The 19,695-nt window shown below is 38.0% G+C and overlaps 1 protein-coding gene across 4 annotated transcripts in view; it reads right to left on the minus strand.

The window, feature by feature from the left end:
• Nucleotides 1–19,695, minus strand: part of PPM1L (protein phosphatase, Mg2+/Mn2+ dependent 1L) — a 287,828-nt gene that overhangs the window by 90,275 nt on the left and 177,858 nt on the right. For 3 of the 4 annotated variants that reach the window (XM_049628618.1, XM_049628619.1, XM_049628620.1), the window contains exon 2: nucleotides 3,827–4,001. In XM_049628618.1, the coding sequence (XP_049484575.1) occupies nucleotides 3,827–4,001 (175 nt within the window). Of the gene's footprint in view, nucleotides 1–3,826; nucleotides 4,002–4,380; nucleotides 4,511–19,695 lie in introns of those variants that run through there. The other variant, XM_049628621.1, reaches the window with a different exon arrangement.

The raw sequence follows: 19,695 nt of genomic DNA on the forward strand, positions 1-19,695 counted from the left end.
CAGATACTTGAATTATAGGTGAGTAAAGCATTAAGGTATGTATATACTTAAAGGAAAAGAGAGGATGCTAAGAAGGAAAGACTAAGAAAGAGGAGGGAGAGAGAAAAGGCTCCGAGCCACTGGTTTTAGACAAGCATCTAAGGAATTTTTTCATTAATTGGTATTTAGAAGTTTAGAAGCCACAGATGGTGGCAACTGTCATTAAGTCACTCAGGCTGATTTATCCGTGGATGAGCATTAAAAACAAATTAACCTCTCTAGAGACCAGGCTAGTGTCTAATTTACAACTACTTCTTAAAACTAGGAGAGCTGAATTAAAAATGTGAGAACATCAGGGGCGCCTGGGCAGCTCAGTCGGTTAAGCGTCTGACTCTTGATCTCAGCTCAGGTCATGATCTCACAGTTCATGGGATTGAGCTCTGCATGGGGCTCTGTGCTGACAGAGCAGAGTCTGCTTGGGATTCTCTCTCTGCCCCTCACCCGTGTTCTCATTCTCTCTCTGTCTCTCTGTCTCTCTCTCAAAATAAATAAATAAACTTAAAAAAAAAAAAAAAAGAATGTGAGGACATCAAACCTGGGATAGCATAAGAAGTTCAGTAGTTGGGGTACCTGGGTGGCTCAGTTGGTTAAGCATCCAACTTCGGCTCAGGTGATGATCTCACAGTTTGTGAGTTCGAGCCCCGTGTCCAGCTCTGTGCTGACAGCTCAGAGCCTGGAGCCTGCTTCAGACTCTGTGTCTCCCTCTTTCTCTGCCCCTCCCCAGCTTGCACTCTGTCTCTCTCTCAAAAATAAATAAAAAATTAAAAAAAAAATAAGTTCAATACTTGAAGCAAATGAGTATTTTAGTATAGGATGTTTATATCTGAAGGTATTGGCTATTTTTTTTTTTTAACCGATTTTCTATCCTGATTCTTTCGTACTATGATGAAATATTTTTCTATTAAATAACAGTATTTTTGTATTTTCTCTTCTTTCTTTAAATGAAATATTAAATATATGGGTAGTGGAGGAGAAGGCAGTGAATGATCTTTTGATTTTATAACACACAGTGACATTCACCTATTCATATACATATACACAGTCCCCACAAAATGTGTCACCTCATACAGGAATGACCAAGGGCAAACTGATCCCAGAGTGGGTAATTTAACAGATAGATGTGGTTTGACTTTGAGAAGCATCTGAAGATCATTTTTAAAAATTTCCCTCTCTCTCCCCAAACTTTATATGCCAAGAAAACCCTCTTAAGAGTATTTTAAACTGGTCTGAGAGACAGACAAGATCCAAATCTGTTCTCATTCAACATTAGCAGCATTTGCAATATGATTTCTAAGGACTTCCCCAAACATGCTATATTTTATTATAATAACCCTGTGAGATATTACTAGCCCAACTTTATAGATGCAGAAAGAGGCTCTAAGAGATTAATTTGCTAAAGATCACACCACTGTTAAGCCAGAGGAAAGTCCCAGAATTCAGTTCTTCAGCTCCCAATCCTGTATTCATTCCACTGCTTCAAGTTGATAAATCCTTCATACTGATAAATTCCATGCCAGAGTATCTGCCCCTAACATCCACATACAAGGGTACCTCTGCAGAGGAGTAGTTACTCAACAAGAGTGCAGGTGAGTGGAAAATTTTTCCTGAAGAAGTTAAAACTGAGTGGTAGGAGGCTGAGGCTGATGTTCATTGCCAGCTTGGTGTCCACCTGGGCCCTTTCATGCATGCAGACTAAAACTATGTTCATAAAACCATGTTCTCTTCATAAAACCATGTTCATCATTTGTCCTTCAGGGTTTAAACTAATGCTGTCCCCAAAAGAGTCCCACTGAAAATCTGAGCCGCTTTCACTATTCCTTTACTCCCTTCAGCTTAACTTTGATAGCTTGCAGCTATTCCAGAGTGTGCCTATTCCCAAACTCCTTGGGAATTTTTCTCCAGAAGTCATACACAGATGTGTTAGTTCGCCAGCTAGACTTCAAGCAAGACCTGTGTTTTCTATATCTCAGATTCCTCCCTGCCTTTTTTGATACCTTTTCCTCTTTCTTCCAATGGCCTAGAAATCTGCTATGCACTCAACAAATGCCTACTGAGGGGATGAGAACCTGCAGGAGTGCGGTGAAAGCCCAGGTTGATTAGTAATTAGGAGGTGTGTGATTTTAGGCAGGTCTGTGGGTCCCGGTTTTCTCACCATAAAATGGTTATGGGAACAGGAAGTGGGTGGACTACATGAGGTCTATAATCTCTAAGATTCTATAAATATTCATAGTATTTTCATTGGGCTAAATCATAGCTTTACTTTATTTCATTGGGGATGGGAGAGGAGATAAATGCGAATTCCAAAGAAAAGAATGTTAAAAACAAGATAAATATGAAGATCAAATAACTAACCACTCACCAGGCAGAAGAAAGCCAGTGTGTTTGGAAAATTAATAAAGCAAAGGAGACTGAGAGAGAGTAGTAATGTCTTGGGCAAATGTCTTGGGCAAGGGTAGAGATATGGATCCTTTCTGACAGGGGTGTAAAGGGATTAGAGGATGGAATGTAAATGGGAACAGATTGGTAACCAGAAAACTGCTTTAGTGGTTAGACATATGTAGTATATAATATATGCTTTTTAGATTTTTTAAAAAAAATTTATTTTAGAGAGAGAGCAAGCAGGGTAGAGGGGCAGAGAGAGAGAATATTAAGTAGGCTCCATGCTCCAACACGGGGCTTGATCTCATGACCTTGAGACTATGACCTGAGTTGAAATCAAGAACTGACTAAGCCACCCAGCTGCCCCTAATGTTTGCTTTTTAAATTTGCTCTTCTGTTTGCTATTCAAGCTTGAAATCAAATGTTAAGAATGTCAGCATTGAGACTACTTAGATCATGAGGAAGAAAATAAGATGCAAACTAACAACTTCCTTGTGAAAATACAGACAGAAGTTCCTGGTATTAAAATGGGGATTAATATTACCAACATTTGTCCATTAGCAACCTATTTTCCTAAATCTGGGAGGGGAGAATAAGGGGTAAGTAATGACAATTTTATCCAAGATATTTCTCCCAAGTTTAATTTTATTAAAGATTTTAAAACTCCAAGTAATACTGTACTGGCTTTGTTAAAATTGAGTTCTAGCTGACAGACCTTGTAATATTTAAAAATGGTTTTATAAGGAGGCCTGTCCATACCTTCATTAAGAAACTCCCTTAGATGGGTGAATTACGGCAGGCAGTGAACCCAAGTCTACAATGTGGTATTAGGGGTGAGAATTCATCTGAGGAGCTAAAGGAAAAGAAAGTTAAGTTCAGCTTGAAACTTGAAGGAAAAAAAAAATGGTACCTCTTTAGAAAAGAAAGTCTCTGAAATTAAAAAGTAATGCTTGAGGCAAATAACAATCCTTGGATTGTCGGATGTAAAAGGTTTTAGTTGGTATCCAAAATTGAAGTGACAGTTTAAATGATTAAATCAACAGGAGTGCATGGTGGATAAGAGACCAGAAAAATTCCATTTAAAAAAAAAAAGCAAAAAATTTAAAGGGATTTGATATTTAAGAGCCACTTTTAGGAATCGCTTGATGAAATTTTTGATACTAAAACTGCAGAGCAGAAATTTATTGTTAATCCATGTTATGTAACTTTGAATCCAGTCTGCCCTTCATCTTCTACCTCAGAAAAGGGCCTAAATTTAACCAAAGTCTATAAAGACATTTCTGCAGGAAAAAAAAAAAAAAGACATTTCTGCAGGGAAAACCAAAGTCTATAAAGACATTTCTGCATTTCTGTGTGTGGGTGTGTGTGTGTGTGTGTGTGTGTGTCCGCGTGTTAAAGACAAACATACCTGCTTCATCGTAGGATACAGTCAATTTTTCTAGCATTTCTCTGTCAATTGACAGAATCTGCTGTTCAAGGATGGTCTGGTACGACAAAACACTATTTTCTTTGTCCTTCTCGTAGTCCTGAAGATGCTGTTTGAGGGCCTCTGGGAGTCGCGATTTTACATATTCTGCTGCAGTCTGCAGTTAAAACAGATAGAGAACCCTATTAGTAGCCATCTTAGGCTGTTCCCTTCCCCTCAAGTGCTGTAGTGAAACCGAAAGCACTGTGACACAAACCCTTTAGACAAGCACATTCTTGTCATTGTCATTGTGAGACTCCACTCTACGAAGTACGGTGGGCCTTCAAATAGACTCACAGACCTCTAGGAATTTTCTACCAGGTTTAAAGGTACAAAAGATGATGGATTGGGTTTGGCATACAAAGAGTTATCACCCGGAGTTCCAACTATTCCGCTGAACTCTGAGGACCCAGTGATAGTAATTTTACTGGCTATAAATCTGACTTGCCCTTGTCTAGAATGCAGAAGCTAGTCACTCATCCCAGCGGTGAGCTCACCTATGCCACGGCATCCACTTCTCTGCTTTGATGTTCTCTGCTCATTAATGCTTACGCAGGAACTCCTGTGAAGTGAATAGAGAGTCCTCTGCTGGGGCTGATAATGGAATAATGGCATAAACAGAATGAAGAGACCTAAGGCAATGATGCCCTTAACCTGAAAAAAGAACTGTTTACCACTCAATGTCTTGGCCTATATATATATATATACATATATATTTCTGATATATAGATACAGATATAGATATATAGACATAGAAATAGATCGTTCTTAGCTTATTTTCTTTTTCTCAGCTACACAATCTGCACGAAGCACTCCTAACTAGTGACACCTGAAATTGCATGCAGTGATTTTTCAACCAGGTAAGCAAGCTTCCATTTGAGGTAGGAAGGAAGGCATGCATACTTTGAAAAAGACCTCCCCAAAGATTCTGGTATGTTCTGCTGCTGGGCTGGAGATAGCATACTCTTCTCTCTCCCAGCTGAGAATCACAATTAAAGTTAAACAGAACTTTAAGAGAGAAATTAAGTGATACAGCGGCATGTATGAATCAGGGGAATTGTGAAATTCTTAAAACACATCGCTTAAGAAAACCAAGAGTTTGGCATCTCCTGGCGGTCCAGTTCTGCCTCACATGCATGGGGACTGAAGGTGATAAAATAAACAAATGCATACATATACTGCTTAAAATTATACTCACAACCACTAATAAATTTAAATAAAAGAAACTGTTAAAAAGGATTGTCTCTGGGATATGTGCCTAGAAGACCCATCCACATAGTTTAATATATATATATTTTTAAATTCTGATACAGCTATTCATTGCATAATTTAAGACAAGTGTGAGTTAAACACACACACAAACACATATATAGTACATGCTCATCAACAGGGTTTTGTTTTGTTTTTTCGTTTATAGAACAGTATGCTCTATAGCCTTTGGAAATAATGAGCTAGGTCTGTATGAACTGACAAGGAAGAACATCATGATATTACCTTTAACATTAAAAAACAAAGTTACAGAATACCAGTGACAATATATCCTTTTTATGGAAAGCATACATATATGTATGTATATATTTAATCTGTAATATCATATGTACCTGGGAGATGGTAGGGAGGGCTATACTCCAATTGTAGAGAACATACTCACTTTTTACTCTCCACATTTCTGAATTGTTTCACTGCTCTTACTATTATAATTTTTATCTTTAAAATGTTTTTTTGTAACCTTCAGAGTTTTCCTTTTAAATGTTAGCACAGTTTAAGAGGAAGAGAAACTTGCCAGAACAATGACAATTAATTTCCCAGGAAAAGTCTACTGGGAAATGATGGGGAAAAGTTATAGATCAGTCCTCAGAATGGCAAAATATAGCACACAACACTTTTTCTTTCCACATTTACATTTAGAGTTCCTAGGTCAGTTGTTGATGAAATTACAATTTTAAAATATCACCAAACATTGCTCAATTTCTCTGCCAGCCATCTAGTGCAGAACAAATAAAATTATTCCATAAAATGTAAATGGACTCAGCATATTGGCACAACATATTTAATTCTAGAATTTAATAACAATTTTCTCTTGACACTGGAAAACAAACATACTGCAGAATAACTATTTTTAGACTCATACTACCTTGCTATTTAGTGTAATATCTGTCTTTAATGTTTTTCCTTGGAGATAATCTATGAGGTACCAGCAGTAATTTAAAATGCACATTTTACAAATACTGGTGTACTCTCTATTATTGAAAGCATACACATTTCCTTCCAATTGTACTACTGATTTACTTTTCTAATTAAAATCATGATACAGGTCTTTGAACAGGGCCTAAAATTTTTTTTTTTTTTACTATGTTGTTGTTATACTTTGGCATTTCATTTCTAAAACGGTATAACTGCATGTGCATGTATAGAGTTCTTCCGGTGGGAAAGATTCTTAAGAGGAACAGAAAGAAAGCAATTCTGGCAAAATACTAGATTCTGTCAAGATATTTCAAGAAATCACCTTCATACTGTGGCAATGCTCTAAATGTATTCAAATGGCAGTTAAAACCTTATGTTCAAGCATGAATCTATGTTAAAAAAGAGGCTGTCATACAAATACCATATGATCTCACTTATATGTAGAATCTTAAACAAAACAAAAGAAAACTGAACTCGTAGATGCTGAGAACAGATTGGTGGGATGGGGGTGGTCAAAATGGGTGAAGGTGGTCAAAAGGTACAAACTTTCAGTTATAAAATAAATAGGTCTTGGGCGTATAATAATGTTTGGCATGATGGCTACAGTTGAAAATACTGTATTGCATGGGGCGCCTGGGTGGCTCAGTCGATTGAGCAGCCGACTTCAGCTCAGGTCATGATCTCGCGGTCAGTGAGTTCAAGCCCCGCATCGGGCTCTGTGCTGACACCTCGGAGCCTGGAGCCTGTTTCAGATTCTTTGTCTCCCTCTCTCTGACCCTCCCCCATTCATGCTCTGTCTCTCTCTGTCTCAGAAATAAATAAATGTTAAAAAAAAAAAAAAGAAAATACTGTATTGTACATTTGAAAGTTGCTAAGAGAGTAGATCTTAAAGATTCTTATCACAAGAAAAAATTGTAACTATGTGTGGTGATAGATGTTAATTAGACTTAATGTGGTAATCGTTCCTAATATATACAAATACCAAATCATTATGTTGTACACCTGAAACAATTGTCAGTTATATCTCAATAAAAAACCAAGCTGTTATCTTATTAACTGAGATTATAATTATTCCACAGGTAACAGATAATACAAAGAAAAATTTAAATTTAAAAATTTCATTGGAATTCTAAAAAAGTGAAAAACAAAATTAAAATTTAAGATTACTTATCTATTGTTTCATCAATGAGAAATGCTACTGGAAGTTTAAATCCTAAATTACATGCTCTTACAATCAACCATTCCAGAAACGATAATATTAGTTAGCAATATCAGTATCTTGCATTCGTGTGGTACTTTACACTTTCCCCAGCAATTTATGCTGTTACCATTCTGTATGTTCACAATAACTTTGAATGAAAGTAGACAAATTACTGGTTTTGGCCAGTCCTTCACATCCTTCAAAGTTTGGCTAAAATGCTACAAATTCTTTTAGTGAACACACCTAGTAGTAGCCAACAGTCTTTCAAGTGTTTGTGTAGGTATTTGTATAGGTGTAAGTATTTTCCCCAGTGTGGCTGAGATAAGAACTGTATCTTACATACCCTTGGGTTCCCCCAGCATCTGGTTCAGTGCTTGGCACCAAGAAGTTTAACATCTTGGCTCTAGCTAAGAATCAGGTATTTTGAGATAGCCTTTAGAGAAAACCTTCTGACAGTTCATAATTCTTTGCTTGCAATCTTAACTTGCTTTCACGATTCTAGATAGAGCCTAGGAGTCAGTTTCCACTGGAAAATGCTACTACACTTAGTCTTTAATTATCATTGATGTCATTACTGTAGGAAAGTAAACAGCTTAAACCCAAAATAGCAAATTATGTACTTCACATACAAAGCTGTATAGGAAGCTTTATTTAATGTGTTCCTCTCTCCATAATTGTTCCATCTTCTCCATTCTTGCCTTTATTTCTTCATTTGGCAATGGGCTTGAATCTTCTAGGGACCCTCTGAAGAGTCATGTGGAATGCAGCTCAAAACTGGGCTTCTCAGTTAATGGTTGCCCTGTGGGGGTTAATCTGCCTACATGTTCAAGTTTGTGCTTGTTCAGGTGGTAGCAGAGAAGCCTCAGGGCAGAAACTGGAAGACACACAGTTCACATGTTCTCCAGATTACACCTGAGAAGATGGTCAACAGCTGGAAAGATGAGCTAAAAACTGGTGAGGCAGGGCACAAAAGGTGCCCTGCCAATGCACCCTCTTACAGAATTTGCATACATAGCAACTTTGGTCTGGAGGACAGTAAAGGGCTAGAGCAGACCTTGTAAAAAATACTCAAAAGGATAAAAGAAAAGCAGCAGAATGACTAAGTGTCTAAATTCAGGAACCTACTAGGTAGAAGGCTGTTACTGGTCATTCGGCTAAAAAGCTCTTTACTATTACAGTGGTATATGTTCTTTAGGAAGTAATCAATATATATGAAAGAATGGGCGGGGGTGCAAAGTATTTTAAAAGCTGCTAACTGCTTCACAATTCATCTTAAAAACCTGTCAGCCAGCCAATTCCAACTTCTTGAATGCCTGCTGAGTAAAGTGCATTAGACCCAACACCGCTCGGAGAACAAACGTCTGACATAAAGGAACCTGCAAGGTTTAACGTCCAAACAACACACACACATGAAATACTGGGAAAACACACTTCACAAAGAAATAAAAAACAGGCATGAATCTTGGGATAAATTAACATATTTATTTAATATATGAGCCATATTAAGTGCTGAATGGCCTCCAGGGAGAAAAATTAAGGAGTGGGAACAAGAAAAGAACCAGAAAAATCACTGGAGTTTAAAGATCAGTTTTGAAGAAGCATTTACTGGAGGAAAGAAAAGCAATCTAGAAAGTAGTGAATGCGAGTTCATAAGAAGAAATATTAAGAAATGAAGAAGATGAAAACTAGGAGTAAGAAAGAGCTTGGCAGTTGGAGAAGTTTTAACTCCCCATTAAACCACACTGTTTGGATCTGTACCAGCAGTAAAAGGAAATACTAACCATCTCAAAGAGAGAAATAAATAATCACATCTTGTTTTGAGAAAAAATGTGCTTGGAGCTGAGTTTCAGAGGCACTTGAATAAAATTAAAGCACGGAGACAAGTAAAAAGTCTGAAGGACAGGAAAACTGGCCTTCCATACTGTGGTTAGAGTATAAATGGGACAATTTATTTGGACAGAATATGAAAAAATGTAACCACTTTAAAACAGTGTGTAGCTTTTACCTAGTAATGGCCTTTCTAGGAACTGATTTTAAGAAAAAGTTAAATATGAGGTTAAAGATTTGGGTGTAATGTTTTTGAATGTAAATCCCTCTCATTTATGTAGGTTCTCTAAGGCTGGGGCAGACTGTTATGGTGGTATGTTCAAGATGGAGTTTATTCTTCATACAGGAACTCCTGGGATTGTGGTTAGCGGTCTGGAAGAACTGCCATTTATTCTGTGACATCACTGCTTGAATAAAAGTTTACATTCTCTTCCAGGGGTGAGAAAGATTTGGGTGTAAACATGTTTACCGAAGTATTATTCATGGAAATTGGTTGATTCAATTATGCGGCATCCATGCAATGGAATACAATGTGGCTATTAAAAATCATATTATGAAAGAACACTAAATTATGTGGGGAAATGTTCAAAATGAAAAGCAGATTACAAAACAGTTTGTACACTACACGTGGGAGGAGAAAATTGGCTGAATTATATCAATATGGATCACAGTTATCTCAGAGTACCAAGAGTTCAGGTGATACTAAATTTTTTTTCTCTATGCTGTTTTCTACATTTTCCAAATTTTCTAAAATAAAAACAGTAGGAAATGATTGCCCATTTTCTATGTGCCAGGCACCATGCTGAATGCTTTATGTGTATTCACTTATTTAATCCTCACTGTGACCCTAAGAAGTTTCTACAGATGAGGACACTGACTCAGAGAGGCTAAGTCATTTATTTTTGGCTGCGCAGTGAGTGCTGGAGCCGGAAACACCAACTGTTTGCAAGCCAAAAGAGAAAAAAAGTTTTTTTAAAAAAGAGGGCGATGCCTACTGTGGTCATTCCTTTACAAGGTAAAGCAGCCCTAGGCTGGGATAAGGGCCCTGAGAAGAGGACAAAGGAGCACTTGATCCAAGTTTGGTGACAGGTGGGGAAGAAAAATGTGTAAAAGGGCTTCGATGTTGCAAAACTGGAAGCTAAACATGAGGTGGTGCTATTAAGAGTAAATGGGAAAACTGAGTAAAGTGAAGCATAATAAACTTACTTTTAAACATTTAACTGTAAGCCTGGAGAATATCCACCTCTCCATAACCTATGGAATATACACCACCTCCCCTCAAAAAGGAAAAACCTCCACAAGGAGAAAGTATTAGACTTATTTTATAGAACTTGAAAGAAGAATACCAGACAAATGACTTTGGTTACAAGTTCTAGGGAGGCGAAGGCTATTTCCAAGAAAAGATATTAAGTGATACTGCATTAACTTCTACTAGAGCCACCATTTGAGAAAGATCACAAGCAAATTAGACCTATGTTCAAACTACTTTTAGTATTTTTCTCTGAGAATTAGCAGAGGTCAAGTTAATATCCATTTTGACCTCTGACAGGCTTAAAATAAAAACAGGCTTCTGATGTCATTAATGAAAATATGCTTTACATTTTTTATTTAATACTGTATATTTCATGGCTGTGGGAGTTTTTAATATTTTGCCCCTTACTTTCTAATCAAATAGTCTATCTTATTACCAAGTCTAAGACTTAGTCTATCATATGCAATTTTATATTTACAAATTTTAGGTATGATATTCAAAAAAAAAAAAAGAAAGAAAGATCCTTCTAAACTCAATAAATTCTTACTTAGAAGATATTTTTAAAACCAAAGAATGATTTTTTTAAACATTTTATTTTATACATATGGAGACCAAACTCACAACCCTGAGATCAAGAGCCATGAGCTTCACAGGCTGAGCCAGGCAGGCAGCCCCCAAGGAATGGGTTTTAACATTAAGTTTGTAATGAGCTGTGTTATAAATGCTAGTCCTGCTGTAAAGACCCAATTTCAAAGCAACTTAGAAAAACTAACAAATGAGATTCTAAGATTACAAAATCTGAGAAAAGCACCTTAAAAACACACACTCACTTTTGCCTCAATGATGGTCTTGAGCATTCTTTGCCAAGTAAAAAAAGAAGTTTCAGAATTTTAATAACTCTCAAATTTCAAATTATCTGATTTTATAAATTACCCCACCCCCCTTCATTTTACCTAATGTGTACACACACACACACACACAACTGTAATTTGGCGAAAAGAAATGCTCCATTGATGTGAATGGGACAAATAATTGATGGCAGCCCCATTCAGTTTATATTTATACCATATATATGCCTGACTTGGAACACAGTGTGCTACTGCTTCAAATAAGTGTTGATTATAAATGAACACAGGTTTCTAAAACTGGTTCAAAAGAAGACTAATGGGCTGATCTTTGGATCCATATTACCCACAGCTAACAGCGATCTCATCACACACAATATGGTGCTGGATCTGGCTCTAAGGGCATCTGACCAGCGACCCTTTAGCTGAGAGGTAGACTTTGGTGCTGATGATGAGATACAAGAAAGCCCAGATGGGAAATCAATTCTGCAAATACTGAGTAGGAAGAAAAGCTGAATTTTGGGAAATTGTGACCCAGGAATGATAGGTAGGTATTCACAAGATAAAGGAGAGACCATAAAGGAGATCCTTCAAAATCTGTGCCACAGGAAGACAGAAGGGAGAAGGGAGTAATATTTTTATTGCAGACAAGGATTGCCTGCCCTTGAAGGGAAGTGAATGTGCATGGGCTGATTTGGCAGCAGCCAGCACACAGATCACACGTTAATTTACTTAGGTCCATCTTGGAATCCATCTTTCTTATGGTTACATATCATTAACTTTTGACAACTGCTCTTTGGCCCCAGGCACTTTAAAACAAAGTCAGAGTGAGTGCCCTTGCCCACCAGAAAGAGGACATAAGGCAAGGGAGCTGTTCCTTTCTCATACCTGCCAAAAGCCTCATTTCTTGCCATTTTTAGTCTCTGCCACTTCTAACCTGGAGGGGGTTATTTAAATAAGAAAGACATCTCTGAGAGGACCATCTTGCACTCCTGAATTCATAATCCTGGCTCAAGAAGGCGAATGTGATTCCTCCAAGAGAGACAGCATCAGGAAAAAGTTCCTGGCTTAACCCTGAAATATATAAATGAAATCCTGTACTTATTATGGAGATTTGAGATTGCTCTGGAGAGCCAGAGCTGTGGATGTGCAAATGTTAGTCAGTCTGTGATGGAATGACCATCACAGAGGGCATAACACTCAGCAAGTGAGGGACCTGAAATCATATTACCTACTTAATATGGAGATTGAAGTTTTCATTTAGTTTAATCATAAAGGTGCTGACTGCTAAGTTATAGATTATTCAGGATAATTCACCTGGGATTCTTCAAGTGACAAACCTTTAATAATTTTATCAGTCATCTGATCCATATTTGATCTGAGGCCATTTTCATGTGGTAGCACCAAGCATGTCAGAGTGTGAAAATATAACTCAAATTCCACTCCCTAAGTGATAGCTTCCCAGACTGCAGATGGATATATATATACATATATACCAAATTACTTTCCTTTTCTATTTTTTTTTTTAAAGTTTATGTATTTATTTTGAGAGAGACAGAGACAGTGTGAGTTGGGGAGGGGCAGAGAGAAAGGGAGAGAGAGAGAATACCAAGCAGGCTCCACGAGGCCAGCGCAGAGCCCGACATGGGGTTCGAACTCATGAAGCAGCAAGATCATGAACTTAGCCAAAAACCAAGAATCAGACGCTTAATCAGCTGAGCAACCCAGGTGCCCTTACTTTCCTTTTCTAGATCCCCGTTCTCTAGTCCAGTAAGATATTATTAGCCAAGGAATCTAACACTGTCTAGCCATGTGATTTATTTTCCTAATCTTACTGCTTTGATAATAAAAATCTACATTCAAACTCTAAGGAATTAAAAAGGTTCATCTATTTACAGTCTGAAGAAAAGTTGAAGTTATCTTCTACTATCAAAGTGATGATTAATGAAGCCTTTGCCCCTCAGTTACCACACACATTCTAGAGAATCAGGGGAGAATAGACTATACAATTTCCATGGTCCTTTTAATTTTTTTCTTAAAGCACACATACACACATCTAAGTTCTCCTGAGAGATGGCAACATAAAAACAGTCTGCTGGTGAACTGTCTTGTAAATCTGTTGAGAAAACAAGCAGCACTCAGCCAAAGCAGTCTTGTTCAATTTTTTGATAGGTGAGTTCCTATCATTTCAGCAGTTATAGAGAGAAGTAAGAAATCGTTTCACATTCTATACACTTGACATCTATAGAAGAAAAAAGCCAGGTAATGTTTGTTTACAGAGAGGAAAACATGGCATATTTCAAAGAAAATTATGGTTAATTACTGATAAAATTCCCTTCCATTTCTGAATCTTAGGCTTGGGTAAATACTAATTTCCCTAGATGCTCTCCAAATGTGTTCTAGAAAGTTCCATGCAGAATACTAACTGAAAATGCCCTTGGTAATTCAGAAAGCCAATGGGACCAACTGTTATAAATGAATTATAAAACACTCATGAGTTAATTAATCAAAAAGAACTCTATAACAATAGAGCAGTCTCTCAGGGAGGCAGCCAGAACATAGTAAGACAAAATGTTCCTTGTCAGGCAATAGGGCCAGAGAACTCCTCTTGGGCCTCATTTGGCTTCTGCTCCACAGCTACCATCAGGCTCTTCAGGGAGCACCTCCAAAGAACAGATGTGGCCAGGTGGCAGAGAAGTTCAAGGCCAATGCCAATCGAGCTGATGTCCCCAGACTGATAGGACTTTAAAAAGTGCCTTCAAAAATCAGTATTACATTTAGGCTCCTTGTATGTGAAGTGGTGGTGTGGAGAAGGGTCCATCCTTCTGTCCAGGAAGCTGGTAACTGTCTTATTCTGCCATTCCAATTTCTGCACGGAACTTTCAATCTCTGGTTTATGCTAGTTCTTCCCCTATCAAAAAGCAAATATTTTAAGGAGTAATACACTAAGAAATGTTCAGTCTTAGTGTGGACAAGTTGAACAGGTTTTTATATATAGGGAGGTAAAATAAGAAGCAATAAAGCACTGAGAGAAATTCCTAGGAATGAGGCATAAAGTGGGAAAGTGAAGGTCAGGACAGACAGACATTGTGTACTCTGAGATTTAACTCTGCGTGGAGGAAAACACAAAACTCTGAACTACTTTAAGGTTTAATTTACTCTTCTCCATCTCTGGCTTCACCTGCAAGACCTACCATCAAAACTTTTTTGAGGATAACCTAACAAAAAAACCACCTTAATTTGTTCCATCTCACACATAGGGAAGGAAAGAATGCATTCAGTAGCATCTATTGCATGCCCATAGTTTTAAAACTTCTGTACAGACAGGAGTCATTACTTAGGTTGCAAAAGGAGTGTTCCAGAACAAAAGCTATGGTTTCCCTCCCCTGTACTGCCACAGCACCGTCTTTTGTTTGGACCTCTCTACAGCTCACATGGTCTGCATCCAGCCACCTATTTGCCACCTCACTAATTTATGATCAACTAACAGGTGGGACAAAAGTGTTTTCACACATAACATTGAACCCAGTGTAGGCATGCCAGGAGAAAAGGGTAGAGAGGTGGGTACTTGAAAACTAAGCTTAATGCTCTATGAATGTTAATTTTTTTGATCACAAACATAAAAGGACTGGGCCCGTTGTGTTTCTTTCTATTACTCTGACATTTGCCACTCTTCTGCCATTTATACAAATGTCATACTATTTTACACTTAAGCACCAAATCTTGTTTAATACCACAGGAAACAGGACTGTTAGTTTTGCTACTAACTAACTAACTAACTGGACAGAGCCAGCCCTTGCTGTATCTCAAACTAAGAAACTGTTTCTTATTGCTTTTGTATCATTTTGAACCTAAATGAAAATCTGAGGAGAGCAATGGATCCTCTTGTGTGCATATGTGTGTCCGCGCGCACACACACACACACACACACACACACACACAATGTATATCTCGTGTCCCATTTTAGGAACCCAAGTATGAAGTTCATGAACGAGGTCTCAGAGAAGCGTTATTAGATCCACTCATGGAAAGGACACTTAGGACAGGGCTTTAGTTTTTTCTACAAATTTGGTGGTTGGACTTGATCAGTGTTTCTCAGGGATGTTACTGCTTCTGAATCAATTGGGACAGGGGTAGGGGATGTCTTCTTAAAAATGTAGACTATGGGTTCTATTCCCTACTTGATAAATCAAGATATTTCAGGTGGGACGCTAGAATCTGCTTTTTAAACTTGTACTATATTTTAACGAGGTAGGGAGAAACCTACCAGTTTCTACCCCTTAGAGTTCTGTTTTTTATAAGGTGTAGGCACGTGTATTTTTGCAAAGCTATACAACAAATTCTGATGTATATCCAGAGCTATACCAGAGCCTCCACAATAAAGCCCTCCTGCATCCCCCAGGACTCAGTTTGGTGCGTAAATATTTTTAATTCTTGTAAAAACCTTACTGTATGCAGTGATATTCCCACACGGCCTGTCTACCCTCCGTGCCACAGGCTTTTTTTATTGTATAAAATCACCAATCTGTTCAGCCTCTGAAAGGCTGAGCCCTCCCTAAAGCAAGCTAACTGACCTTGAGTACTTCTGATGCCAGGAGCACCTGGAACCCTTTCCCAACAGCTTGTGCGCAATCAAGCAAGTCTCAGCAAGCTGTGTGAAACAGGCCACAAAATGACCTGTGGCAAAGCACCTTGAAAACATAGTGATATCCTCTTGACCATGCCCAGGCATGGTCAGAACACTGGCTTGACCTCTGCCAGGAACTGCCAGTGGAATTTTGAAGCCTGAAGAGTGGCAGCAAAATGTAGCAGAAAGGAAAGCAAATCAGCATCACCAGCAGTGTTGCATAACTTTGCATACAGAGTTTGAAAGGGTATCTTATTTTAGCAAGAGGAAAATGGGATACCTAGTTGCATGGCACAGCTATAATTTAGTAGTGAATACACCTGCTTATGTAAATATAAAATGACACATTTTAAAATTTGAATGGGCAGGGGCACCTGGCTGGTTCAGTCAGAAGGGTGAGCGACTTTTGATCTCGAGGTCGTGAGTTTGAGCCCCACGTGGGGTGTAGAGATTACTTAAATTTTTTTTTAAAAAAACTAAAATAAATTTGAATGGGCGAATAGTTCATGGACCTTACAGAGAAAAATATACCCTTTCCCAAGTCCTGCTTCAACTCCGAACAAGAGCTGGATGAGCAGGCATGCAGTCACAGGCTAGAATTATATCCTTTACATCCTTCCAATTACTACTTGTCTACTATGTGCCAGGCAGTGTGCTAGTTGCTAGGAATAATGGTGGGCAAAAGTAGACATGTCTCTGCTCTCATGGTGCTTAAGGTCTAGTGAGGAGACAAAAATTAACGAAATATGTAGTCTCTTAAGTAAGTGTATAAATATAAACAGAAGTGCTCTAAGGAAAGGAATAAGGTTCTTTGAGGGGATATAACAAACAAACCTAAACAACCTAGTGGGGGAAAAGGGATGCTTCCCTGAGAGAATGATGCTTGAGCCAAGATCTAAAAATTAGGAGGTTCACAGGTAAAGGAGTAAAGAGTAAGGAAATAAGAAGAGGTCAATACAGAGGTGCCTGGGTAGCTCAGCTGATTAAGTATCTGACTCTTGATTTCAGCTCAGGTCATAATCTCAAGGTTCATGAGATCGAGGCCAACACCGGGCTCTGTACTGACAGCATGGAGCCTGCCTGTGATTCTCTCTCTCTCTCTCTCTCTCTCTCTCTCTCTCTACCCCTTCCCTGCTGTCTCTCCCTCTCTTAAAATAAAAATAAAAATAATAATAATAATAATAAAGATAACAAAAAAAAGAAGAGGTCAATACAGGCAGCAAAAAGAGCCTATTTCATTGATATGGAATTTCTAAAATGTGCATCAATGAGAGCTATGAGTGAATAGAAGCTGCAATTTTATAGGAGGGAAGGCTTCACGATGGACCTGTACTGTGAGGTGTTAGATACAGGTCACTGAGTCTGTTGAGGAACATATGGAAGGGAGCAATACACACTACACTTGCCCAAATAAAACCAGTAATAATTTTCTGTGTTGGGGCAAGGGATGGGGAGGGGGGGTTAGTTTCTGAATTTCTTTTCATTAACATGACTTTCTTATAAAGAAGCTGAGTTAAGAATGACAATCAGGACCCAACAAGCTCTTGACCTCCCAGTTAATAATGCCTCGTGTATTTTTTTTAATGTTTATTTTTGAGAAAGAGACAGAGTGTGAGCAGGGGGAGGGGACAGAGAGAGAGAGAGGGGGAGATACAGAATCTGAAACAGGCTCCAGGCTCTGAGCTGTCAGCACAGAGGCCGACGTGGGGCTCAGACCCACGGACCTCAAGATCATGATCTGAGATGAAGTCAGACGCTTAACCAACTGAGCCACCCAGGTGCCCCAATGCCTTGTGTATTTTTAATTTTTTCTTTCTCACCTAGTCCTCACACTGTTGCCTGTCTTTGTTTAGTACAGGCAACTGGTAGAGTCTTTGCTCTCCTTCCACATTAATCTCAAGTGTTAAATTTACACCAAGTTTTGACCTTTTTACAATAACACACAGAATCATAATACTTCTGGGTATCTTCTATTATTTTTTTTTCTTTAAGTCAGAGAAAATATCTGTTTCCAAAAGGAACTGTGTGAGCTAAAATAGCATCAACTAATAAGCCTAAAGTACCTTAGAATCATTTGTCCTGAGTTGTAAAATTCTTGCCCAAAAAGTCAGAGGAATAAAACTAAAACAAAGTAAAACGAAATACATAAAATTAAACTTCTTTTAAGAAATGTATGCAAGTTGCCTCAGCAGGGTAAGAAAGAAGGCCAGTGGTCCCCCCATATCATGTTCCCTCTATGTGGATACATGGTCCTATTTCATGTGGAAAGTTCCCCACAAACAAAAGAATAGAAAAAAAGACTTGAATGTATATTATAGCTTAGTATCTCTCACTGGCAGAGACTTAATGCAGAATGATAAAATCTGAGTAATTAAGATTCACATCTTCAGAGTTTTTTCCACCTACCTGGGAAGATGGCTAGAGAATCATAAGTAACATAATTTACCCATCTAGGCGGGCTGACCCAGTTCTTTAGTAGGCATATATTTGACAGCTACCATTTATTGAGTTCTTACTGTGTGCTAGGCACTATACTTGGTACTTTCTATAAATTACTTCATTTAATCCTCACAACAACCCTGAAAGGTGGATCTGTCAGTGTTTTGCAGATGTGCCCTTGCACCTCTCATAGTCCTTTGTTCTTCAACAAAATCTATAGTTTCATAAATATTTCATGTGGGCAAGTTTTAGGAATTTGCAGCTAAGAAAAACAATATAGTAAAATTGAGATGAAGCCAGGGATAAAGCTGAGACATAAAATACATGCCTTAAGATTCCATCTTAAGATGTTAAGATGAATTAACATCTTTAACAATAATATTATTAAAGACTTAAACAATAATAATAATGTTTTATTATTCGGTCAAAGATTTGTCACTGAGCTTAGACCCACACTGAGAATCCCCCTCAATACTGTACTCCAGGCAGCCAGCAATCAATCAAAGTTAGCACAAGAGATGAAACCTGTCCATGTGCCTTAGTCTAAATCCAGGGCAGCAAACTACAGCCCAAACACCTGCCTTTGTACATAAAGTTTTACTGGGACACAACCCCAAACAATTGTTTGTATACTGTCTATGGCTGCTTCTAACTTCATTGGCAGAGTTGAGCAGTTGAGACAGAGTACATATGATATACAAAGCCTAAAGTATTTATTATATGGCTCTTTACAGAAAAAGTTTGCCAAACCCTGGTACATATTAATGGCCAAGCTAAAGAAAATCAGCAGATATGTGTGTGTGTGTGTGTGTGTGTGTGTGTGTGTGTATACACATTACATATATGTATATATATTACTGATATTGTTTAACTCACATTTATTATTTGCCTTCATGTACTTAATCATGTGTTGGCTCTAGGTGTGTAAGTTGTACAGAGTCATTACCTAGAAATAGGTCACAATCTAGCTACAGAATTGACTAAAGAGATAATCACAAAACAATCTGATCAGCTCTAAAATATAAGTACATGCAAATTTACTATGTGAACCCAATAAAGTTGGTTGTAACACTCCAGAGAGATTTCTTAAACATTCTATAGCTTTCCACTTGACCACATAACCTAAAAAGTCAGAGGCAACTGCAGCTCAGTAGCAATCCTCAGAGGAAATGGGTAGATAAAAATGCAGCCAGGCATTATAAAGAGTAGCTGCTGTAACATGATGTAATGTTAAAAATGAAAAGGTCATTAGGCATTCTAGAAACAATGGGCAACTGGCAATGCATCATAAAAAACTAACTTAAGCAACTATGGATTCTCAAAACTGTCATATGTCAGAACCACATTATCACAAGAAAATTAACAAGGTTCCAAAGAGACATGTAAAGTTTGAATTAGGATTCATCGTAGATTGGCAGGGACATAATAAATTCATAA

This window comes from Panthera uncia, chromosome C2 (assembly GCF_023721935.1).
Source record: "Panthera uncia isolate 11264 chromosome C2, Puncia_PCG_1.0, whole genome shotgun sequence".
In the NCBI taxonomy this organism is placed as follows: Eukaryota; Metazoa; Chordata; class Mammalia; order Carnivora; family Felidae; genus Panthera; species Panthera uncia.